Source organism: Triticum aestivum, chromosome 2D, assembly GCF_018294505.1.
Source record: "Triticum aestivum cultivar Chinese Spring chromosome 2D, IWGSC CS RefSeq v2.1, whole genome shotgun sequence".
In the NCBI taxonomy this organism is placed as follows: domain Eukaryota; kingdom Viridiplantae; phylum Streptophyta; class Magnoliopsida; order Poales; family Poaceae; genus Triticum; species Triticum aestivum.
In genome coordinates this window covers 637,282,938-637,306,232 of record NC_057799.1, presented here as the reverse complement: position 1 = coordinate 637,306,232, position 23,295 = coordinate 637,282,938, and the positions used below count along the sequence as shown (strand labels likewise).

Here is a 23,295-nt window from a genome sequence, read left to right as displayed (position 1 = left end):
TAAAAAAACAAAAACCCCAAGTCCTGGCAGCTGCTGACGCGTGGCTGCCATTTAGTCCCGGTCGGTGTTACCAACCGGGAGTAAGGTTCCTCCTGCCTGGGCGCCCCACGGCGGCCATGTGGAGCCCCTTTAGTCCCGGTTCGTAAGACGATCGGGACTAAAAGTGGTGGGCATTAGTCCCGATCGTTTGGTCCCGGTTGCAGAACCGGGACTAAAGACCCTCTGAAACCGGGACTGATGCCATGTTTTCAACTAGTGTGGGATGGCCGCTGGACAGGATACATCACAGGGTACACCCATTGGCGGAGCTTTATGGGGGCCAAAGGAAACTTTTGTGTGTACCCCTAATTATTAGGTTTGAATATCAAAGATTTCTCAGAGTTCATGGATACCTTATCTTTTCGCCCCTCAACTCTTATTAGCCCCCTCAACAATCTTCATCAAGCTCCGCCGCTAGGTACACCTACACCTAGGCCAGGTAAACGTTCTTGCTTGTCTTCATATCCATTGCTTACTCATGGTGTGATGTGCACTAGTTGTATGAGAACTAGATTGCCATGTATTTACATTACCTATGATGCAACATCTAAGATGGTTTGCGCAGAGATGTCTTGTGATTCTTTGGCACTTCTGTGCATTTACATTTCCTATGCCACTGATCTGGCTTGTGATTTTTGTTGTTTTTCTATGGTCAATTGTTAAGTATGAACACATTCCAAGCCTTTGCGGTGTTGCATGCTAGCATGTGGTTTACGCGGACGATGCATCTCATTGTGGAGCACCATGCATATGTTGTTCATGCAAGACATTATATCTTCTTCGTGATAAATGAACTTGCTGTCTTTTGTATAATGTGAAATTAGTGCAATGGCTCAATGGACTGATGTGATGAAAATGCAGGGCATATTTTCACTGGATATTACTGATCCCTGGAGTCATGCTGTGAATTACAACAAACACGGAGACTACAGGCTGAAACACTACAACAACGTACGGCAACGACATCAAAGACGATGGAATCAAATCAGCCTCCTCTTGTAGATGAGCAGCTTCTTGCAGCTATCGACGAACATGCTGCGATGCAAAATCAGACCAACAACCAACCACTTGTTAATTTGTGAACGTAAAAGATGTTAACTGGCATTCAGATGCAGAGATGGGTGCTTACTCCCACGGGAGGTCGCCGGCGAGCATGAGGTCGCCGTCCTCGTCCTCGTAGGCCACGGCCAAGCCCAACTGCTGGCCAGCCAAGCTCAAGAGCGCAGCCCTCAGCTCCGCGTACCCTCCGTACGCCCTGAGGTCCACCTGCCGCAGGTAGGGAGCTCCTTGTATGCTCACCTTGACGTACCTCCTATCCGTCGCCGCCAACGCACCGCCGCTGCTCGGCAGGCCGAGCCGCAGTTGGGCGTCCACGGGCTCCATGGATGGACTGGGAACATGCAGAGAAAAGAGCTTGGGAATTCAGACTGTGTTTCATTCGTTGTCTTGACATGTTACAGCATCTACAACCCATATATATATAATATAATCACCCCTCTCAAACGTCCGTGGACGTGTCTGGGCGCTTCCGCAGATATTGATCATTTATCCCTTATTTTGCTGCTTCCACAATCGTCTTCCTCATATCCGAATCCTCAAATCCATGCAACATATATGCAACTTAAACTAACAACTATGTAGATGAACACGCTAATAGCAACAAATATGACTAAATTCTAGCTTACCGGACATATATAGTCATTGGACACCAAAAGATCAAAGTTCATCGCCAGACAGTGCAAATTCATACTAACAATGATTGCAAGACATAGATAAAACGGAGGCAAAGAAAGGTGGAAGAAATCACAATTTCCTCGCCGGCGCCTTCCCCTTGCGGTCGCTGGTGCGACTGTACCCCTTCGTGTAGGCGTCCGCAGCCGGAGGGGCGTCGCCATCAGAGCTGGAACCGTCGGAGGGCCGGGTGAGGTTAGAGTGGTCGTCGTCGGAGGAGATTATGCCCGTCATCCCCGGACTATGCGCTCCTGTGCCTTGGCCATCCCGCCCGCCTTCTCTTTGGCAGCTGCTTCCGACACAGCCTCGCGCTCCGCCAGCTCGATTACGAGCCGGAGCGCTTTGGCGTTCTTGCCGTGGAGCCGCCGAGCGTCGGTCCCTGCCGTCACGAGGGAGCATTGGAGGACCGTCGCGAGGAGTTGGTCCTCTGCATCCAACGGCGCGTGACCATCGCGTCCTCCATGCCGCCCTATCCCTCTCCAGCTGCCACCGGCGGCATGCAACCCGCGCCCCAAATTCGAACGTCCTCATCCGCACCGACGTGGGCAAGAGGAGTAATGGTGCCTGACGACGCCATCCGGATCCTCACCGGATGCAACACTGCTGCCGTCGCTGGCCATCGATCGGAAGGGAGGGAACAGGCAGAGAGAGAGAGAGAGAGAGAGAGAGAGAGAGAGAGAGAGAGAGAGGAGTGGGTTGTTGACTTCGGTGTAGGTTCGTTCATTCAGAGGCTATTAACGGGGGAGAGGGTGGGCCAGAATGGGCTGGTCCGACGCGTTCGGGCCTCGCATACCCGCCTAAGGTCTGGGATAAATATGATGGATGCCGGTTTGAGGAGCCTGTCTGAATTATATTTTTGTCACCGGTCACTAACCAGGCCCGATGTAGATGCTCTTACAACCATGGGCCTTATGCCCTATTTGTTGGGCTTTTATTTTTGTTTTTGCACTTTTTCCATTTAAAAAATCCACAAAAACTCCTAAATAGGGCTTTTTGTTTCGGCTTTTGGTATATGAACAATGGTATAAGCCAAAAGCCCAAGCAAAAAACACCTATTTATGAGTTTTTTTTAGTTTTTTTACCAAAGTGAAAAAGCTACAAAACATATGGCCCCGTTCGTTTGGGCTTTTGCAGCTTCTTTATTTTGACCAAAAAGCCACAGAAGCTCCTAAATAGGTGCTTTTGGAGCCAAATATTGTTATATTGATTCATCAAAAGCCATAAAAAGTCTAAAAGCACCGATTTAAGAGCTTTTGTTACTTTTTGATCAAAATAGAAAAGCTATAAAAACAGAAGCAAAAGTCCAAACAAATAAAGCATAAGAGAAGTCTGAACAAATGGATATTACACACACGCACCCCAGATCCAACTCACAGCTTGCACACAAAGGCGCCTGCCAAACCTACCTGACCCTACACTACAGACACAACCACCCCACATCCATATGTAAACAAAACTTGGACACCTGAGTGGGGAAAATATCAGGCCACCTGAGTGATGGCCTCATCATCGTCTTCGCCGACATCCTGCCCATCCTTGTGAACATTTAATACAGCAGGCTTGGAGCCATGACACGTCAGCTTGGTATGACCCCGCACCTTCGTCCAAGCCGTCGCACCGTCGCCATCACCGACGACCCCGGCCAGGACCCACGTCGTCACGCAGCAAGGTATGGATGTATCATTCTCCCATTCATTCGAAATTTCAGCGTGTTTTTCACGCACAAGATGGATGCCACGTACGTAGTTCAAACTATTACTGTACATTACTTACTGGCATGCATGCATTCAGAGTTTAGTGAAGGCGTCTTGGTTTTAAGTTTTAACTGCTTGCCTGCCCTGGTCAAGACGAAGTACAGCTCATCTCCCGTCTTCCACCCGCGTTTTCGCTCTTATCTTTACACGACACATACGCCAAAGAGACCAAATTTCTAGCCTAGATTTAACCAAAGCACCGGCCGGCTGGTACGGTCTAACCCTGAATTAATTCAAAGTGTGTACGCATACATGGCAGTGGCATCAGCCAGCCATACACACGCAGACACACACGCATGCGCGCGCCTCGTCCGCTTGCTTTCGTGCGTGTGCATTAATTGCCTTGCACAACGACAAGGGAGGAAGCAGACAAGCGAGCGCATGTGCACGCACGGCCAATACGTACTTGTCTTAGAGCAACTCCAATGCGTCGATGCAAATGGACGGTGCTTTTGTCCGCTTGGGTCGGCCGCCCGCTCGGCGTCTGCCTCGTTTGAGATTTTGGTCCGTAGTGCGCCGCACACGCCGATCCGTTTCATGTCCGCACTCAAATTTTAAAAAAGGCCTGCGGCCATAGTTCATGCCAGCGGCCACGTCGTTGCCCGAAGTTCATGCCGGCACCATGCCAGTGCCGGCATACAAATGTCAGCTTTAGAAAACACCACACAGTTCGGCTGGCGCGCTTGCCAGCGGCCGGCACACATGCCAGCACACAAAAAGGGCGGGAGTTCGACCACGCTATCACGGCCGTGGTCATGCCAGCACACTTGCTGGCATACAAAAAAGGATGGCGCTCGCCGCCATAGGTCACTCATCGTCGAACTTGAGCACGTCGGCCTGCATCTTCTTGAACCACAGCCTCTTCCTTGGTAACACGGTGCTGAGATCCACCGTCATGATCTCCATCCAGGTCATCATGCTCACGAGAGCCACTTCTTTCGCCTTGGTCTTGGCGTTGGCGGCCTCGATCTCTAGCATCTTGACTTGCTTCTCCGCCTCCATCTCAAGCATCTTGGCTTGCTTCTCCGCATCCATCTCAAGCCTCCTCCTTTGGATCTCCATGAAGGCGTTCATTTGTTCTTCTTTGTATCACCGACGCTCCTCCTCCCTTGAGTCCTTCTTGGTCATCATGCCCTCCACGCTTGCGATCAAGGCGTTCGATGCCGCATCCCGCTTGTCCTCCTTCTTGGAGTTGGTCTTCCCCCGCGGCCTTGCCTTCTCGCTGTCGCCAACCTCCTCCACGGCTTGCCCCCCCCCCCCTCCCCCCACGCGACTTGAGGGCGACATATTGCGCCTTGAACTTCTCCTCATCTTTGATGACCCTCCAACAATGGGAGAGGTTGAAGGACTTGCCTTCGTGTTGGACCTTGAATGCCTCCAAAGCTTGGAATGCCTACAAATAAATTGCATGCAAGCATATTGTCAAATGGATATGGAAATGGACATGCAAGCATAAACGGAATGACACAAAGAGGGTTGCTTGATAGCATACCATGTCTTGCATGCCGATGCCGCTCATGGGGCGTGCCTTGACGCTCTCAAGAGTGGCACAAAACTTGTTGCACTCTTGTTGGATCACCTTCTAACGCTTCGAGATGGACACCCACCCGCGCGTGCTTTGCATTTGGTACGGCGGAAACTTCTTGCGCTCATGGGACTCACGATGGACACGAGTCCAAAAGGTTGATGACTTTTGTTCGGCACCGGTCTTGGGGTATTGCCCAATGTCCCTTCAACACTCACAAATGAGCTTGTCTTCGGCCGCCGTGTATGCCTTGGTCCGCCTGCTCTTACTCTTCGAGGGTTTTGGGAAAGTGAAGGGAAATGGTGGAGGCAGCCACCGACCAGCGGGCCAAGGGAGGAGTAGGCGGGCGAGCGCGCCCGTCCGTCTCGTGTCCATGCCGACGCAAATCCACCTAAAAAATGGGCTGGGAATGGGTCGGCAGATGGACGAAAAGCGGACGCGCGTCCGTTTGGGCCAGCGCGTTTGGTCGGCTTTTCTGTCCGCGCCGACCCAAATGGACTCGCGCGAACGAAATGGATCGCCGCATTGGAGTTGCTCTTAAGGATGGTCACGTGGTGGCAAAAAGGACAAAATTGATCGGCGGACGAAATCAATTCACAAACTGAATTGTCTTGAATTTTTTTTCACCCAGCTGACCCTTTTTTGTGGCGCTCGACAGCAACGCGCCACATTACACTGTGCAGTGCCTCATGGTTAGGCGCCACACATCTGGCCAGCGTGGCACCCCCGGTCCAGGCCCGACCCCACAGCCAGCAGTGCAGCGCCACTCGTGTAATGTGTAGCGCCTAAGAGCTAGGCGCCGCACTTGTAATGTGCAGCGCCTAACAGTCAGGCGCTGCACATTGACTTAAGCTGCGTCGGGCCTGCCCTCTCCATCCGAACCAGTAGTTATCCCTCCCCATCTCTCTGTTACAGAGAGCAGCGATGGTGTCCCTCTCCTCTCCCCCCCCCTACATCCCCTCTCCAAAATCCAGCAGGTGTGATGTTCTGAGGTGGTTTTCGTAGGCTCGATGGAGGCCTAGGGTTTAGGAGAGTCCTTGGCTTGGGTGCCAAGTCTTGTGGAGTCTTCCTTATATATGTCATGGTCTGCCAGAAGTGTCCCATTAGTGAACCGCCATGAGGGTCCTCGACCCGACCCACCTGGTCAGGAGACGATGTAGTGAGTACCTCCTAGTCCAAGACACAGTCACCTTGTTTGGACGATAATGCGTAACCGAGTAGTCATCAAGCCATATCTTCAATTCCAAGAAGGTTCCAAACTTAGACCCGTGAGAAATCCCATTCGTGTCGTGTTCCAAATCCCGGCGAGAAGTTGGCCTAACTCCAATAAATATTTAAAGATAGCCGCACGACCGTAGTTAATCTTTACCCTTGTTCAAACTTCTTTCACAAACAGATGAAGGAGACAACACCATGATTGACATCATGTTTTTTTCTAAAAAAAGTAGCAATGATATTTTATTTTAAATGAAAATGACTTCATAGACTTTTTAAGAAAAAATGTCAGTTTTTTTGCCGGATAAATGACATTAGAATAATCATCACATTTATTCATATACCCGAATATTTTTTAGATCATCAGGAGGGCACCCCCCCCCCCCCCCCCCCGGCTCCAGTTTATAAAATGAAACCAGCGTACCACACAACATCATGCAAAACCATGTTCCAAAAGCAGGATTATCAAAGACTACTTATTTATTACATTTCCAGAGGTAGTTCTATCAAGCTAGATCAGGTGCAAGCGGGGAAAGCAGCGAGACCATCTTCATCCTGCCATTAAGCTCCGCGCACCACTTCAGCGTATGTTCCTCGGAGTCGCTTCATCACCTGCGCTTCAGGTGAGCAGGGCAGCTCCAGAGGCATGACTGGACTGAGCGTGCTCTGCTTGGCAGTCCATTTTCCCAGGCTTCTTGGAGGGGAGATTGGGGTAGCGTCATGCCCCGTCTTGCATGAGTTCACCAGGTTCAGCTTGGATTTTAGCATCTGGCTGAAAACACCTTCAGTGTTCTGGCCAGCTGTCATCACCCCACTGTGATCTGCATGGGAGACTTGAGGATGGAGGAGACTTCCCCACAGAAAGCCTCCACTTTCACCAGAGCATCCCCTTTGTGGAGGATTACCCATCTCCTCATTGCAGCCAGGATTTGCCTCCATACATGTTTAATATCCATCCAAAATACATTATTAAAAACTGCCCCGGAGCACACAGGAGCAGATGGAGTTGCGAGCACTACATTTTTATTAGCTCGCCAATATTTGGCAATAGAAAAGTAACCAGCCCCCAAATCACATTTTAAGGATCTCAGAGACTAAAAGCCACATTTGCCTAGCAACTACACAATCAAAGAAAAGATGATGAATGTTCTCAGTTTCATTGCAGAAAACACATTCAGGGGGTTTAGTGATCCTTCTTTTTGCTAGGTTATATTTGGTCATTAGCTTGTTATGAGCTAGTAACCAGAGAAACACTTGCACACTAGGGGGGTGACAATGGACCAGATCGAAGGGATAAACACAGGTTGCACCCCTCTGAAGTTAATGATACTATAGAGGGACCCTATGGTGTACTCTCCTTTGCTCTCAAGTTGCCAGATCAAGGAATCACAGTTCCCAGTGAGTTGGATGCCCTTGGTGATCTGTTCAAGCTCATACTAGGATTCCATCATAGTAGGGGGTGAAATTCTCCTAAAGGTTAGCTTTATGTTCTGACCATCCCAGACCTCAGCAACAGTAGCACATTGCTGGTGACAAATGGTATATAAAGGCCAGAATTGCACAGACAGAGGGGATGTGCCAAACCAAATGTCTTCCCAGAATCTGATTTTGGCACCATCACCCACTACCCATCTAAACCCAAATTTCAAAGCTTTAGCAGCCCACATAACACCTTGCCAAAACCTAGAGGTGTTTTGTGCTTTGCTAGCAAAGATGTTGGGAGAGTTCTTCACATATTTCTCTTTGATGATGCTCTTCCAGAGCTTTCCCTCATCTTTAACGTATCTACTAACCCATTTCCCTAACAAACAGAGGTTAACATCCTTTATGTTATGGATCCCTAGGCCACCATGCTCTTTTTTCATGCAGACTAAATGCCAATTTGCAAGATGGAGTTTCCTATTGCCTTCAAAGTCACTCCATAAACACTAAGCTAACTGGTTGTTAATTAAATCTAAAGCCCATTTGGGGAATTTGAAGAAGGAAAGCAAGTACACTGGGATACTAGAGAGGCAAGCTTTAATTAAAGTAAGTTTAGCAGCATAGGAAAGAAGTTTCCCTCTCCAACCTGCCATCCTTTTAAGGATTTTGTCTATTAGAGGTTGTAGGTCCTCTCTTCTCAGTTTGTCATAGTGTAAAGGAATCCCTAAATGTTTTATAGGCAATGCACCCACAGTGCAACCCATAATATCAGCAATATTACTGATCTCTTCTTTAGGAATCCCAATGGGGATTAATTCACTCTTGGCATAATTAATCTTCATACCAGAGACTCTCTCAAAGCAAGTTAGAATCATTTTCATGTTAGAGGCTTTCTGCTCATCTCTATCCAAAAATAGGATGGTGTCATTTGCATATTGCAGGCAAATGACCCCCCCCCCCCCCCAGGCATAAGTTCAGAGCATAACCCCCTAATCATGTCATGAGAAGATGATTTGATGAGCATCCTAGTTAGCACATGTACTACTAAATTGAATAAAAGGGGGGACATGGGATCTCCTTGTCTCAAACCTTTACTAGTTGCAAAGAAATTCCCCTCTACACCATTAATCTTGACACCTACAGATCCCAGATGAGTGATTTGTTTGATCCACTTCACCCAGAGTGGACCAAAACGCCTTTTCTCTAAAAGGTCTATGAGAAAACCAAGGTCAACCTTGTCAAAAGCTTTCTCATAGTCCAATTTTAGTACCAGGCCTGGAGTCCCAGATTGGTGAGTGGAGTGCAGCACCTCATATACCCGAATATGTGTGTGTGGAATTGACAGAGGCACAACTACCAGCCATCCAATTCCAACAGCTATGCACAAAGAATATAATTCCAAAAGATCTTTTCACGGATAAGGCCTGAGAAGAAACGTATCGCAGACCTTTCAGCACTGAACTATTTCCAACGAAATAGTGATACCATCATTCAGTGATATGTATACTTGTGGGACGACCAATAGATGAAATTTAGGCTCACTAAAATTCCATATATTTCTTGAAATATATAATTCTAAGACAACATAAAACATCCACCACATTTCATTAACTACTATGGCCCTGCAGCTCCAGATATATAATTTTCAGTTTGTAACCTACGCTCAAAACCATGCTTTTAACTACAAATATAGACGTTCATATCAAAGAAGACTCGACTTCATAAATAGAACACTGCGCTTATTGCATCTTTGAGACAGGCATTGGTGTTTCCTCTGCCAGCACTGTGCTGACAGTGGAATCATCAATGTTATAAAGCGGAAAGATTAACTTATGCAACCCTATTCTCTATGTTGTTGATTTTAAGTAGAACAATATAGACTGTATTGATTATCAAGGCTAGTAGCAAGAAAGAAAACACATGAAAGCACCTTCCATGGTGTGAAAACCTCAAACATATGTACTAAAACCGCCCGGCCACATCAGTTTCTCCGAGGGGTGGTCATCACAGTTGCTCCTACAACTGAAAGAGACGTTACGACACCAACCAATTAGGAATAAGTCAACAACTGCTGAATTCTTAGATAGAAAAATCTTAATCAAGTAGCTCATTTTTCTATCATAGAGCGCATTAGTAGGACCAAAAATAAAAATTAGACCAAGAAAGGAGATGGCATAAATGAATAAGAAACATAGTAATAACTTGATAACGGCTAATCAGGGGACATGTGCATGCATAAGCAAGCTCAAGGGATCATTATGTCTAGTTCGCATCAGCCGTGGAATTGATGAACTAATTATATAATGTAAATGCAATACTAAACTAAGAAGAAGTACACACTCTAATCAATCAATTACTGTAACACATCATCCATGCATGTGCACGATTCATGTTTGTCCCACACAAACATGGAATCAAAAGAAGATATTACCCCTATTTGAATACTCACATACTGTCGGTTTTCAGAGTTATTTCTTCAGCCATCAACATGAGCAGTTATGAAGAAATATATGTTTTCTTTAGCATTACCTGACTATCAACCATGTACTTCCAAAATACTGCCAACATGAATGGATACAACTTGACATACCTCAAAGCATAATCAAAATGATCAACAAACAGAGATCTGATTTTATGATTCCTCAAATGCAATCTGTAGCACACTAGTTACATGGCATTGGAGTATTGCAGAAGTACAATTGTTCTAGTAAAACCACAATTAACAAAGTCAATTGTTCTGTATGTGACACTAATTAAGTGCTCCTCCAATGGGCTTAGCCTAGCTTGTCAATCGGTAGAACCTTTATCCTAGCAGAAAATGACAATACACTAACACACCAACTATTATGGCAAACTATCAAGCTGTACTATTAACTTCCAATAGAGGAACAACAAACACTTTTGACAATGTGCAACATAAATGATAGCATCCTTGCATAATAGAAATACCTGAGATGCGATGTGTTTTGATGTCATATAGTACAACTCTTTTCACCATCAGTACCAATTTTTTTAGTCTTCACACCCTTAGGCCGAGAGACTTAAAAATTAAAATTGCTCTTCAAAAAGGGTAGTGGTGATACTAATCCACTCTAGTTGTAGTAGTTCCCCTGAAAAAAAAGTAAGCCAAACAAAGCAGTTTATCGAGTCTGAACCTGATGATTATGGTTTTTTAAACTGGAAAACGGAATGATAGAACAACTAAAGTTATATCCTCATGGCACACTGCTTGCATTCACGGCACATTTCCTTCCAAGGAGCAGATTTATGTTCAGTGACATGAAATCAATTAGAGTAAGTACCGAGCACAAAAAAGCGTACACGAATCCACCCATGGCAGCAGCACCTAAGAAAGAGTGGTGCAGCTTCTGGGCCGGATTTGGCCAGAGGAGCAGCGCCATCAGTTGCCGCTAGATTTGGAGGGGTTATCCACTTTAGGGTGCCAGCGAAGTGGCCTGGTTGAGCACAAGCAGACGTCCATTGAGTGCAGCGATGGCAACGGGACATATAATGAGCACGCACCACAATTATAATTCAGATCATACGTGAAGCAGAAGAATTGGAGGAAATTAACTACACATGAACAACCTTGAATTTGTGCAATGAAATTATGAACCGCCTACTACAATTTTTTCCAAATAAATACCCATTAGACGCTACAACACAATTGTTCAATAATTATTGGTAACACATAGTAAAATTTCTAAACAACATAATGTAACAACCACAAGCTAGCAGAAATTAAAATGGCCACTCCTGCAAAAAAGGCAGATAGCTCACAGTACTTATATGACTTAATCCAAATTCGCCATTCTTGCAAAAAAAAAGGCAGATATCTTCCAGAACTGCTTTGACTTAATCTATCAAATGATATGCATGACCACATGAACTCGATGCTACAAAATCTCTTGCCGAACTGAAAAATTGGAGAAGGGGAAGAAGCGGCATGCACCTTTCTCATGAGTAATATGGGATCCAAGGTTGGTAGTGGCGTTGTATCCTGTTGTGCTCTAAAGGCACTGCGGCGAGGTGTTCCTGCAAGTACTACTTATCATATCAGAACTACCAAGGCTTCACCGAAATACCTGCTTCATCTCAGCTACTCATCAGCCGAGGCGCACGAACCATGGTGAGGAGCGGATCGAAGAGGGCAACAAGGCTAGGTTGCCAAATCTCGAGTAGCCAAATCAAAAGAGGCGGGCGGCATAGGGCAACCAGCTGCTGCGTGTCAACTACTACTCCGTCCCATAATGTAAGATGTTTTTTGACAAAGAGTATTTCTTAAATTGTTGTAGCTCCGCCGTTGCACAGAACCCACCAGAATCGAGCCGAGCAGAGCAAGGGAGCCACGCGACACGTAGTACCCCATGAGCCCCTTCCTAGTTTTTTTTTTTTTGAGGATTGCCAACACTTTATTGATCAATGTGAATGTTTATGGGAATACATGTTGGGTCATGAGGATGAATAAGCCACAAATGGCGACCCTGATCAAGCATAGCCGAGTGTTTGGCAAGGTTGTGAGCTTCACAATTTGATGCTCTTCCTTCGAAAATAACTAAACAGCTAACAAAATAACTAGCCCTAGAATTAAATTCTTTGACAATGGCCTTATAGACTCCTCTTTTACCTTCATTGATATCATCTACTACGGTCTTGCTATCACATGCAATAATGATCTTTGTCAGCGCGAGGTCTTCTGCTAATGCCAATGCTTCATGACAAGCTAGCATATCTAGGGTTGCCAGTTCTGTTAGTCCTGGTAGAACGATCGACGAAGACCCTAAGTAGCCTCCATCTCTCCCTCTGCACACTGCGGCTGAAGCGCCTACTTCCCCATTACGGGAGAGCCCTCCATCCACATGAGCCCCTTCCTAGTGGCCACCACGCCCAGCTTGGCCAGAAAAGCCCAGGCCCACCCCCACACGCCGACCAAACAGGCCCACCCTACGCGCCTGACATGTTCAAAATCGAGGCCACGGGCGAAATCGATCACCTCGATCGCTCCTGGGTGATTTTGCCCAGGGAGCTCAGTGATATAGAAGATTGTGAGTACAAACTTTCGTGTATTTGCGTACGTCGAATGCAGCAGGGGCGGATCCAGGATTTAAATGGCACCCAAGGTGCAAAATAATTCAAACGTAACTACATTATTAGGGTGACCTTTCCCATATCTCGAAATTTGTATTGCTACTGCAGTACTCCCTCCGTTTCTAAATATATGCCTTTTTAGAAATTCCAATAAGAACTACATATGGATCTATATAGACATATTTAAAGTGTAGATTCACTTATTTTGCTCTGTATGTAGTCCGTATTGAAATCTCTAGAAAGACATATTTTACACCGGCCTATTTTCAATAACTATCTTTTGTGTAAAAATTAAATTAATATGGTCCATTGTATTTATATTTACTTATTTTATTTTATTGCTTTCTTTTTTTCGTCGCCCTTTCGGTGCGCCAATTTCACGATCTCTCTAATTAATTAAAACCATTTTGACACTTTAAAGTTGTGGGGTATTGCACTGTACTCTTCACACCCCCTTGTGTACCCATATTAGGATCTCGTGCAAAACGAAAAGTTGTTCCGAACCTTAACGCGATTTGATGAATCTCTTGTTCAGTAAGCATGGAAACACCTACCGCTAGGTTTTCTTCGTAAAAGCGATGATTCCATTTGCACTATCCTATTTGTGTTTTACTGTTAGAATAACTTGTAATAGGATTAATACTCCTACTCGGTTTGTAATAAGGCTAGGTCAGATGCGGCTTGGCTCTTATATATACTTCTTGTACCGGCACAATATTATATCAACAATTATTCAATACAATTTAACATAGTATCAGTTTAGGTCTTCGATCGATGACTTCCGCCTCTGTTCCGATTGAGACGATTGCATCTGGCGCCGCCACCGCCGGACCGATCGTCGCTGAATCCATCTCCTCTGCCCCGCTGCATGCAACGCCATGCATGCCCCAGCATGGCTAGGGGCCGCACGCTCCTGCCTCGTTAGCACATGGTTACGGGCTGCATGCTGCTGCATCGTTCCAAATGGCTGGCTTTACCCCGCCGCCCGCGCATGGCTACGGGCCACACGTTTACGGCGCCATGCAACACGGCGCGTCGCCCGCAGAAGCCGCAGTCGGGCACTACTCTGCGTCATCTACGAGGCACTACGCGGCTGCGTCTGTGACTTCGTCCAATACGTCGTCCGCGGCTCTCTGCAACACACCTGTGGTGTCATACAGTACACTGGCGATCTACGACGGGTACCAGCCGGCTCCTACGATCGCACCGTACTACGATGCTCCTGCTCCGCCCCTGGCTTCATCAACTGCACCACCACTGCCACCCGGATGGCGCCCATCTCCTGATCCATGGACAGGGCTAGTCCAGGCGTGGCCTATGCCCTGGTCCGCCCCTACGCCATATGGTGCCCCGCCTGCCTATACCGGTGGCTGCCAGCCCGGTGCTTGCCCTCACACCGGCACGCCCATCCTTGCGCCCCTACTGCCGACGCCACCACACCCGCAAGCTCCCATGACTACACCGGCCTCTACTTCGACTCTGAGCTGGGACCAAGCTGCTTTTCTGCAAGCCATGAACAACTTTGCTGCACAAGGGAACTCAGGTACGGATTGGATTTTTGATTTTGGTGCTTCTCGTCATATGTCTGCATCGAGTAATTTGCTTTCTTCTTATTTACTGTGTCGGTCAGGCTCAAATCCAATCCCCAATTAAGCCTTTGCATCTTCGTGATGTTCTTGTAGCTCCTGTCCTTATTAAAAATCTGATTTCTGTTCGCCAAATCACCACTGATAATCTTGTTTCTGTTGAGTTTGACCCCTTTGGTTTGTCTGTGAAAGACTACCGGACCAAGGCTGAGATCGCTCGATTCAATAGCTCCGGTGATTTATATTCTCTCCATGGTGTTCCGGCCGCTGCTCCTCCAACATCTATGGTGGCCTCTGTTGATCTGTGGCACCAACATCTCTGCCATCCCAATAAAAATGTGTTATCCACACTTCTTAGTGAATTTTCAATACCTCGTAATAGAGACTCTCATAATTCTTCTATGTGTCAGTCATGTCAATTGGGTAAACATGTTAGCCTTCCCTTTAGTTCCTCTCAATCCTCTAGTACTTTTCCTTTTGAATTACTTCATTGTGATCTCTGGACATCACCAATAAAAAGTGTATCTGGTTTTAAGTACTATCTCGTGATTCTTGATGATTTTACTCATTATGTTTGGACTTTTCCTTTACGCAACAAATCCGACGTTCATAATATATTTCTTAACTTTCAGCGCTATGTCTCGGTTTACTTTTTCCTCCCTATAAGATTCATAAAATGTGAAAATGGTCGTGAATTTGACAACTTTAAAAATCAAAATTTCTTTCTACAATATGGATTTCTCTTGCGTTTCTCCTGTCCTTATACCTCCCCTCAAAATGGCAAAGCCGAGCATTCTCTTCGTACTCTTATTGACATCATTCGCGCTTGTTCACAATTCTATGCCTCCGACGTTCTGGGCTGAGGCCCTCCACTTGGCACATATTTACTCAATATTCGTCCATCTAATGTTAACCCACAAACTACTCCTTACTTCTCTTTATTTCTCTTTCATCCAAATTACTCCGACGTTCGCGTCTTCGGTTGTCTTTGTTTCCCAAACTCCTACTCCACTTCTCCTAACAAACTTTCCCCACGCTCTACCCCGTGTGTCCATCTAGGTTTTTCTAACGAGCACAAGGGTTATCATTGTCTAGATCTTGTTAGTGGTAGTGTTCATGTGTCTCGTCATGTAACATTCGCTGAAAACATTTTTCCCTTTTCCGAGCGTCAACAATTAGGTCCCAACTCACCCACGCCGTCCACTAATCCCTCTCGTCGCATTCATCTTCCCTTCTTTCACCCGCCGACCTATCCAGCGAAACCTGCCAAATTCTCTGCCGCAGTAGCGGATCCTGCCGCGACCACTTCTGTCATCACCTCTGTCCCGGCAGAGGAAAATACATTCCACTCTGTCGCGGCAGACCTCCTACCGCCGCAGTCTTCACCGCCATCTCCCGCGTCCGCTTCCTCCGCTGCGCCGGACGCGTACACCACATCTTCCCGCACTCCTCCTGCTCATGCTATTCCCATTCCAGCTCCTACTAACGATCATACCATGCGCACACGTGCCAAGTCCGGGTTTCGTTTACCTGCAAAAGATCGTCTCAATCTTCATGCATCTATATCTCCTTCCTCTCTACCCAAATCTTACAAATCAGCTCTCCTAGATCCTAATTGGGCCACAGCTATGAAAGATGAATATGATGCCCTTCTGCAGAATAACACGTGGCAGTTAGTTCCTCGTCCTTCCAATACAAATATCGTTTCGGGCAAATGGGTTTTTCACCATAAATTTAATTCTGATGGGAGTCTTGCACATTATAAGGCTCGATGGGTATGTCGTGGTTACTCTCAGCAACACGGCATCGATTATGATGAGACTTTCTCTCCAGTTGTCAAGCCCAGCACTATTCACACTGTCCTTAGCATCGCCGTCTCTTCTTCCTGGCCAATTCATCAACTAGATGTTAAAAATGCTTTTCTTCATGGCTCTCTTCAAGAAACAGTCTATTGTCAACAACCTCTTGGCTTCGAACATTCCTCCTATCCTAATCATGTTTGTCTTCTTCAAAAAACTCTTTATGGTCTTAAACAAGCACAACGTGCCTGGTTCCAACGCTTTTCTACTTATGCTCAAACCATCGGTTTTACCCCTTCCCGTTCTGACACTTCACTCTTCACCTTTCATCACAACACCAACACTGCTTACCTTCTTCTATATGTTGATGATATTATCCTCACAGCTTCCTCACAACAATTTTTAGATCATATTATCTCTCTTCTTCGCCACGAATTCTCTATTACAGATTTAGGTCTTCTTCACCACTTCTTAGGTATTGCTGTTACCCGTGACTCCTTTGGTCTTTTCTTGTCTCAACGTCAGTACACTCTGAATTTTCTTTCTCGTGCTGGTATGCTTGATTGTCAAACTTCCCGTACCCTTGTTGATACAGGTTCCAAACTCTCTGCCGACGGTGATCCTTTCTCTGATCCTTCTCTTTATCGTAGTCTTACCGGTGCACTTCAGTATCTCACTCTCACTCGTCCTGAAATTTCTTTTGCTGTCCAACAAGCTTGTTTATACATGCATGATCCTCGTATTCCACACTACAATCATGTCAAGCGTATTCTTCGGTATCTCAAAGGCACACTAGACTTAGGTCTTCATATCAACAACTCCTCTCCCACCTCCTTGACAGCTTACTCTGATACAGACTGGACTGCTTGTCCAGATACTCGTAGGTCCACATCCAGATTTTGTGTTTTTCATGGTAATAATTTGGTTTCTTGGTCTTCAAAAAGGCAGGTTACGGTGTCCCGCTCGTCTGCTGAAGCTGAGTACCGCGCTGTGGCTCATGCGGTTGCTGAAACGGTTTGGTTACGCCAGTTGCTGTCGGAGCTGCACCGTCCTATTGAGCAAGCTACCATTGTTTACTGTGATAATATTTCAGTTGTCTACATGTCAGGGAATCCGGTTCAACACCGTCGCACCAAGCATATTGAGATCGGCATTCATTTTGTTCGAGAGAAGGTGGCTCTCGGTCAAGTTCGCGTTCTTCACGTGCCTACTTCTGCTCAGTTTGCTGATATCTTTACTAAAGGCCTGGCGACTACTCCGTTTCAAGACATTTGCTTCAATCTCAACGTCGTCGAGCCTACCGTTGACACTGCGGGGGATGTTAGAATACAACTTGTAATCATGGGCGGATCTGGGCCCCAGGCAGCCCAGGCAGTGGCCTGGGGCGTGACAAATTTCCCAGCCTATATATCTAGAGGAAAAAAACTGGCCTGGGGCGCAGCCCACTTCATACCCCTGTTGCTGGGCCATTAGCCAGCCCAATAACAAAAAAGTGAACGAAAACAACAAAGACAGAAGGGCCTGTGCTGCTGGTACGTAGCATACGAGAGTCTTTTTTTACCAGAAAAGGAAGATGTTTTGACGTAGCGTACGTAGCCCGTGTTAGGCTAGTTGATGAAGAGATTTCTCTTGCTAGCCACTGTTTCCAAATCCCAATTTTTCTTGCTAGTTTTCTTTTGCGGGGAATTTCTCTTGCTAGTTGCCACTATTTGATGCTTCATTGAGAAAAGATCATTAATTCTTAATGATTTTCCCTTTTCATATTGTATTCCTTAGTTTTGTAGGTCTGCAGAGAACATAAATGTGGAATCCGGTTTAGTAATTCACATTTTGCATTTGTTATTAAACCAGCTAAGTTAAAAAAAATGCCGGGATGCACCGATTTGCAATTCAAAATTTATACTTTTTTTGAGAAATTTATAAAATGAACACCAGATATAATAAAAATTACATCCCGGTTCATAGACTACCTAGCAACGACTACAAGCACAGAACCGACCGAAGACGCGTCGCCGTCGTCGCCCCCTGCTTGACTTTTATATGCTTTGAAACTGTATTTTTCAGGGAGGGGGGGGCGTTATTTTTTGACCCTTAGTTTCTCACCTGGGGCGTCGACCAATCCTATCCTGGCTCCGCCACTGCTTGTAATAGGATTAATACTCCTACTCTGTTTGTAATAAGGCTAGGTCAGGTGCGGCTTGGCTCTTATGTATACTTCTTGTACCGGCACAATATTGTATCAACAATTATTCAATACAATTCAACGGTTACAATTTGTTACAGGACCATGAGAAAATTCTTATGACCCACGGGACGGTCCTGCGGAAAGGTTCAATACATAGGGTGCTGGTCCACCCACTTCAAGCCGATTGGAGGGAGTCATGCGAACGCATGCGCTCAAACTTTGTCTGGCCTCTCACCATGACCAACCCAACACAAACCAAGAGCAATCCACCATGGTCAGACCCCTCTCCACCGTCGGTCAAAGGGATAGACTAAGCGGGCTCACAGATGGGCGCATCATTGAAAACCGCGTGAGAATGTCAGAACACCACCTCACCTACATGTCGCACAAAGATACGTATGAAAGGGTGGTGCAATATTTAAATACCGAATGCAAACTTTGATGTGGCATCAGTCTCACAAACCAGACAGTCCCACGAAAAGGTTCTGGATGTAGGGTACTGGTCCCCCCCCCCCCCCCTACGAGCTGAACGGAGGGAATTCTGTGAACGCATGTGCTCAAACTTGGTCTGGCATCTCACCATGATCTATTGCATTATAAACCAAGAGGAGTCCACCATGGTCAAAACCCTACTCCCACCTACATGTGTCGTCGATAGCCGCGCGAGGAAGGGCTTGAACACTACTCCCACCTACATGTGTCCCAAGAATATGTATACAAGGTTGGTGCGATGTTTAAGTACCATGTTCATGGCTTGGATGTGGCACCTGCCCCACAAAACAGCCAGTCTCGCGGAAAGGTTCAGGACGTAGGGTGCTAGTCACCCCACTTCGAGCCGACGGGAGGGAAACGTGTGAACGCATGCGTGCAAACTTGGTATGTCATCTCACCACCGCGACACAAATCAAGACGAATCCACAATGGTCAAATCCCTTTCACTGCCGGTCAAAGCCCTAGACCACGCGGAGCGCGTCGTCAAAAACCGCGCGGGGTAGGGTCAGAAGTCCGCGCTAGGGAGTTCAGCATGTCGTGCACCTGTTTCTCAATCTCACCCTTTTGCGCCTGTGAGTAGCGGTAAGGCCTGGTGTAGATGGGAGTGGTGTCGGCCTCGAGATTGACCCCATGGTCATATTGGCGGCACGACGGGAAGAAGCCTGAGGGCTCGGCGAACACGTCGTCAAATTCAGTAAGCACTTTCTGAATGTTGCTGTATTTTCCTTGTTAGATCGCTCGACTGTGACCAAGGCCGCGGTTCATATAGCGTTAGCAACCTCCATCGATGCAGCTCGTACGCGCCCAGCTCTGAAATCGGTGGATGATCCGTTGTTCTGATGCCTTGTAGCTGAACCATTCCTGTACGCTGCCTGTCTGTCGTAACTGAACCAGATGGTACATCTGCACCTCAAATTCTTCAGGCCCAAACTCCTCTTCTACCGCTGCTCTGAATATGTGCCATGTCATGCCGGGATGCGTCTGACGATATGCTTGCAGCCACATCGCAGTGAAGCCGTCCATGTACAGTGCCACACGATGGTGACCCAGCTGTGCGGCCGCACCATGTAGAGCTCAAAGTACGAGACACACCGCTCCAGCAAGATGCGCGGCGTATCCCCCCTTCAAACCATGGGAAGCCGTGTTTGGGCGGCTTGATGAAGTAGTCGCCTGAACGGTCGTGCTAGCTCTGGGGTCGTAGCTAGGTAAGGAGCTGACGTGGGAGAGGGGGAAGGAGATCACACAATTCACCTTCGTTGTCGTCCCTATGTCACACACGTTTACAAGTAGGCCACCACGGGCCACGGCACACACACGCGTCTGAACTTGCAAGCCCGACTCCAACAGGCTGTTGCGAGAGTTTCAGAGTCTGAACTTGCCCTCGTTTCAGAGTTTCACCTGTAGATGCATCTGCAGACGTGACACAATCATGAGCTAACAGATGCTCTATCTAACTTAACTATGGTGAATCAAATGCTAGATGCTTATTCTCTGTGATCGACCGACCCAAGAGACTGAAGAATGCAGAGGACGACATGACTGACACTATCGTGCAACAACACCAAACAAGACGTAGAAATAACATAATAAACGCATCTAAGAAAAGCACCAACGGCAACAACGACACGGAGATGTTGCGTTGCTGCCCTAGCTAGCTCTAGCTGCTTGTCACCGTCGTCGATCGCCTCATTATCCTGATGCTCCTGCAGTCGGGGACGAACATGTCCCAGGGGAGGTCGCCGGCGAGCAAGAGGTCGCCGGCGTCGTCCTCGTAGGCCACGGCCAGGTCCAGCATGTGGCCGGCCAGGCCCAGGAGCGCCGCCCTGAGCTCCGCGTGCCCTCCGTATGCTCTCAGGTCCACCTTCCGCTGGTACCGGGCTCCTTCCACGCTGACTTTGACGTACTTGCTCTCGGTGCAACCGGCCGACGACGCACCGCCGCCGCAGCCCGGCGGGCCGAGCCGCAGCTCGGCATCAACGGCCTCTCCCTCCATGGATGGGCTCGATCGGGTGGATGGCCTGCAGATTTCCGGAAAAAAGAGGTCGGAAATGGGGAGGGTAAAGGTAAACTAATGGTCAGCCTACGGCGAACGGGGGTGGCATCCTTCTTCTTGCTTATGAAGGTGAGCAGAACAGATACCGTCGAGGGTCGCGGGCGAGGGCGAGCTCCAAGCCGAGGGTCGTCGGCGCCGTGCCGACGGTCGTCCGTAGCTGGGGATAGCCGATGGAGGGTAGTCGCCGGCGCCAGGTGGGAGGAATGAAGACCGCCTGAGATCTGGGCTGCATATATAGCCGGAGGAACGCGGCTGTCTACTGACCTCACCCTCACGGCCTCACATGCTCGCTGCAGGGAATGGGCAAGAGCTTGCTGAGCCGAGAATGGCAGCCCTGTCGTGATGCCGGTATCTGGTTGCTGAGCCGAGAATGGCATGCATGCAGCTGGCGAGCTCCCTCCTATCCGTGAAGAAGAAGGAGAAGGAGACTGGGAAGAAAAGAGATCCGTCCGGGCTGTGGGCCGGGATGAAAAATTGAAAATGGCAGGCATTCCCAAACTGCTCTAACACATGCTCCGGGCGTTTTGGCCCTTGTTATGCATGCCACCAACAATTTCCATCCATCATCATGTATGTGCGTCAAGTACGTTTGCTCGCACCATTCGTTGGTTGGCTCGTGTCCTAATCATCATCAGCATCGTGCGCTCGCCCGGGCCATGCAGTGGGCTGAAAACGGACAGTCGCTATCATGCTCATATCTTGTTGCCGACCCGAAAATGGCAACCGATTGACGACGCTCTTCTCCCCTGCCTGCCTCTATCTCCTCCTCTGTGGCCCTCACGCGAGTAAAGTCTGTTTTAAACCTTGAACTCGTAGACCTCGTTGGAATTGAACCTCCACCTTTCAATCCCTGAAATCGGTATCCTAACCTCTGTAATCCCGGTCAAGATCAACCCTGGACCAATTTGGTGCACCGGGAATATATCAATCCTGCCCGGGATCATAGTCTGCTCTCGAACGTGCGGCCAGGTCGGCGGCACGACACACCTTGCCGGCGACCGGCGGAAAGACACCTGGGGAACGTTGGGGCATACCAGAGTTTGGTACGCACCGCAGTGCCAACTGCTGCAAGTGCTTGCAACGAGGTGGGCATAGGCAGCTCGAAGCAACAACAGCGAGAAAGAAAAATATGACATGTAGGATGTAGGGCCCCTAAGTCGGTGAGAGAACCTGGTAGTGGTAATCCCGGTCAGGATTGCCTATTTTCGTGCGACAAACAGGTTTAGGATCAGTGCAAGGTTGATATTGATCGGGATCAAAGAGGTCAAAGTACGGACTAAAATAGACTTCACTCCCCTCACGCCTCAACAAACCGACCCTACAGGCCTACACCCACACGAACCCAACCCAACCCGGGCAAGCGAGGGCATGTACGTACGTGGGCCTCCTCTCGCCTCGCATCGTGCCAAATCGGCCGGCACGCACGAAACTACTAGGAAAGTTGGTGCGCATGAATGCACGGCCATGGCGTGTGTACGTACGATCGGCGCCACCCACGTCCACGTCGTCCATGCATGGCCTCCGCCTCCGTACGTACGTCGTCGCCGTCGCCGCCGTCGGGCCCCTCGCAGATATCTCGCTCGCTCGGTCTGCTGCTTGGCAGCGCGCGCTCTGGCTCCTGCTCCTCCTCGCGTCGTGTGCTAAGCTCCTGTGTCGCGTACGTAGGTACGTACGTGTCCAGGAGTACACACTTGGGAGTGTGATGGTGGCAAGTTTAATTCTTCTTCTTTTTATACTTTTGGTCCTCGCGCTTGTAAGATAGAGACTTTATGGTTTCTACTAAATGAAATCTGAGAGGAAGCTCTCTTTATAAAATAAAAATTAAAATAAATCCCTTTTTTTTGTTACTATGTGGTTAGTTTAGTTTCGGGGGTTGTGTCTACGCCCGGTAGACAAGCAGTGCCGGGAGGAGTCAGGGCAGATTCCCGGAGTAAAGGACCAAGATGGCACCCCAAGGGTACTACGACAACCGCATGCATTATCACCGCCCATGTCGAGAAGCAAAGCTTTTGCTCGGTCCCTCCACCAACCACGTCGCGGGAACAAGCCACAGACCCACCCCTAACGGGGGAGCACCACGAGGGGTTGGGAACTCCAGATCTAGATCAGCGTCAGGCCGCCATCGCCGGCGACAGCTTCGCAATGACCACTAGCAACCGCATACCACGGTACCCACATGGTCAAGCACACCACCAACACCTGCCTCAACGCTTCCCGCCGGAGAGCCAGCCGCGAACCCACGAGGACCGCTGTCGGGGCATCCATGGCCTCGAATCCTCCCTCACCCTAGGTGTGCAACCATAGACCACTAAAGAGACCGGTAGGAAAGGCCTCATCTTCCCACACCTCGACAGGCCCCAAGCCCATGCCAACAGAGGCATTGTATGATCTTCCTACGTACAGAAT

The 23,295-nt window shown here is 48.0% G+C and overlaps 2 protein-coding genes across 2 annotated transcripts; both read right to left on the bottom strand.

Moving 5' to 3' along the window:
* Positions 1-1,019: 1,019 nt before the first annotated feature.
* On the bottom strand, positions 1,020-1,422 carry LOC123050647 (auxin-responsive protein IAA14-like). The gene is made up of 2 exons (XM_044473407.1): positions 1,169-1,422; positions 1,020-1,074 (listed from the first exon to the last, which is right to left on the bottom strand). The coding sequence occupies exons 1-2, from the start codon at positions 1,420-1,422 to the stop codon at positions 1,020-1,022; spliced, it is 309 nt and encodes a 102-aa protein (XP_044329342.1).
* An 18,970-nt stretch (positions 1,423-20,392) lies between these two features.
* On the bottom strand, positions 20,393-21,252 carry LOC123050646 (auxin-responsive protein IAA14-like). Its single transcript, XM_044473406.1, has one exon. It carries the CDS (start codon positions 20,827-20,829, stop codon positions 20,494-20,496), a length of 336 nt encoding a protein of 111 aa, XP_044329341.1. The 5' UTR covers positions 20,830-21,252; the 3' UTR covers positions 20,393-20,493.
* Positions 21,253-23,295: the final 2,043 nt, after the last annotated feature.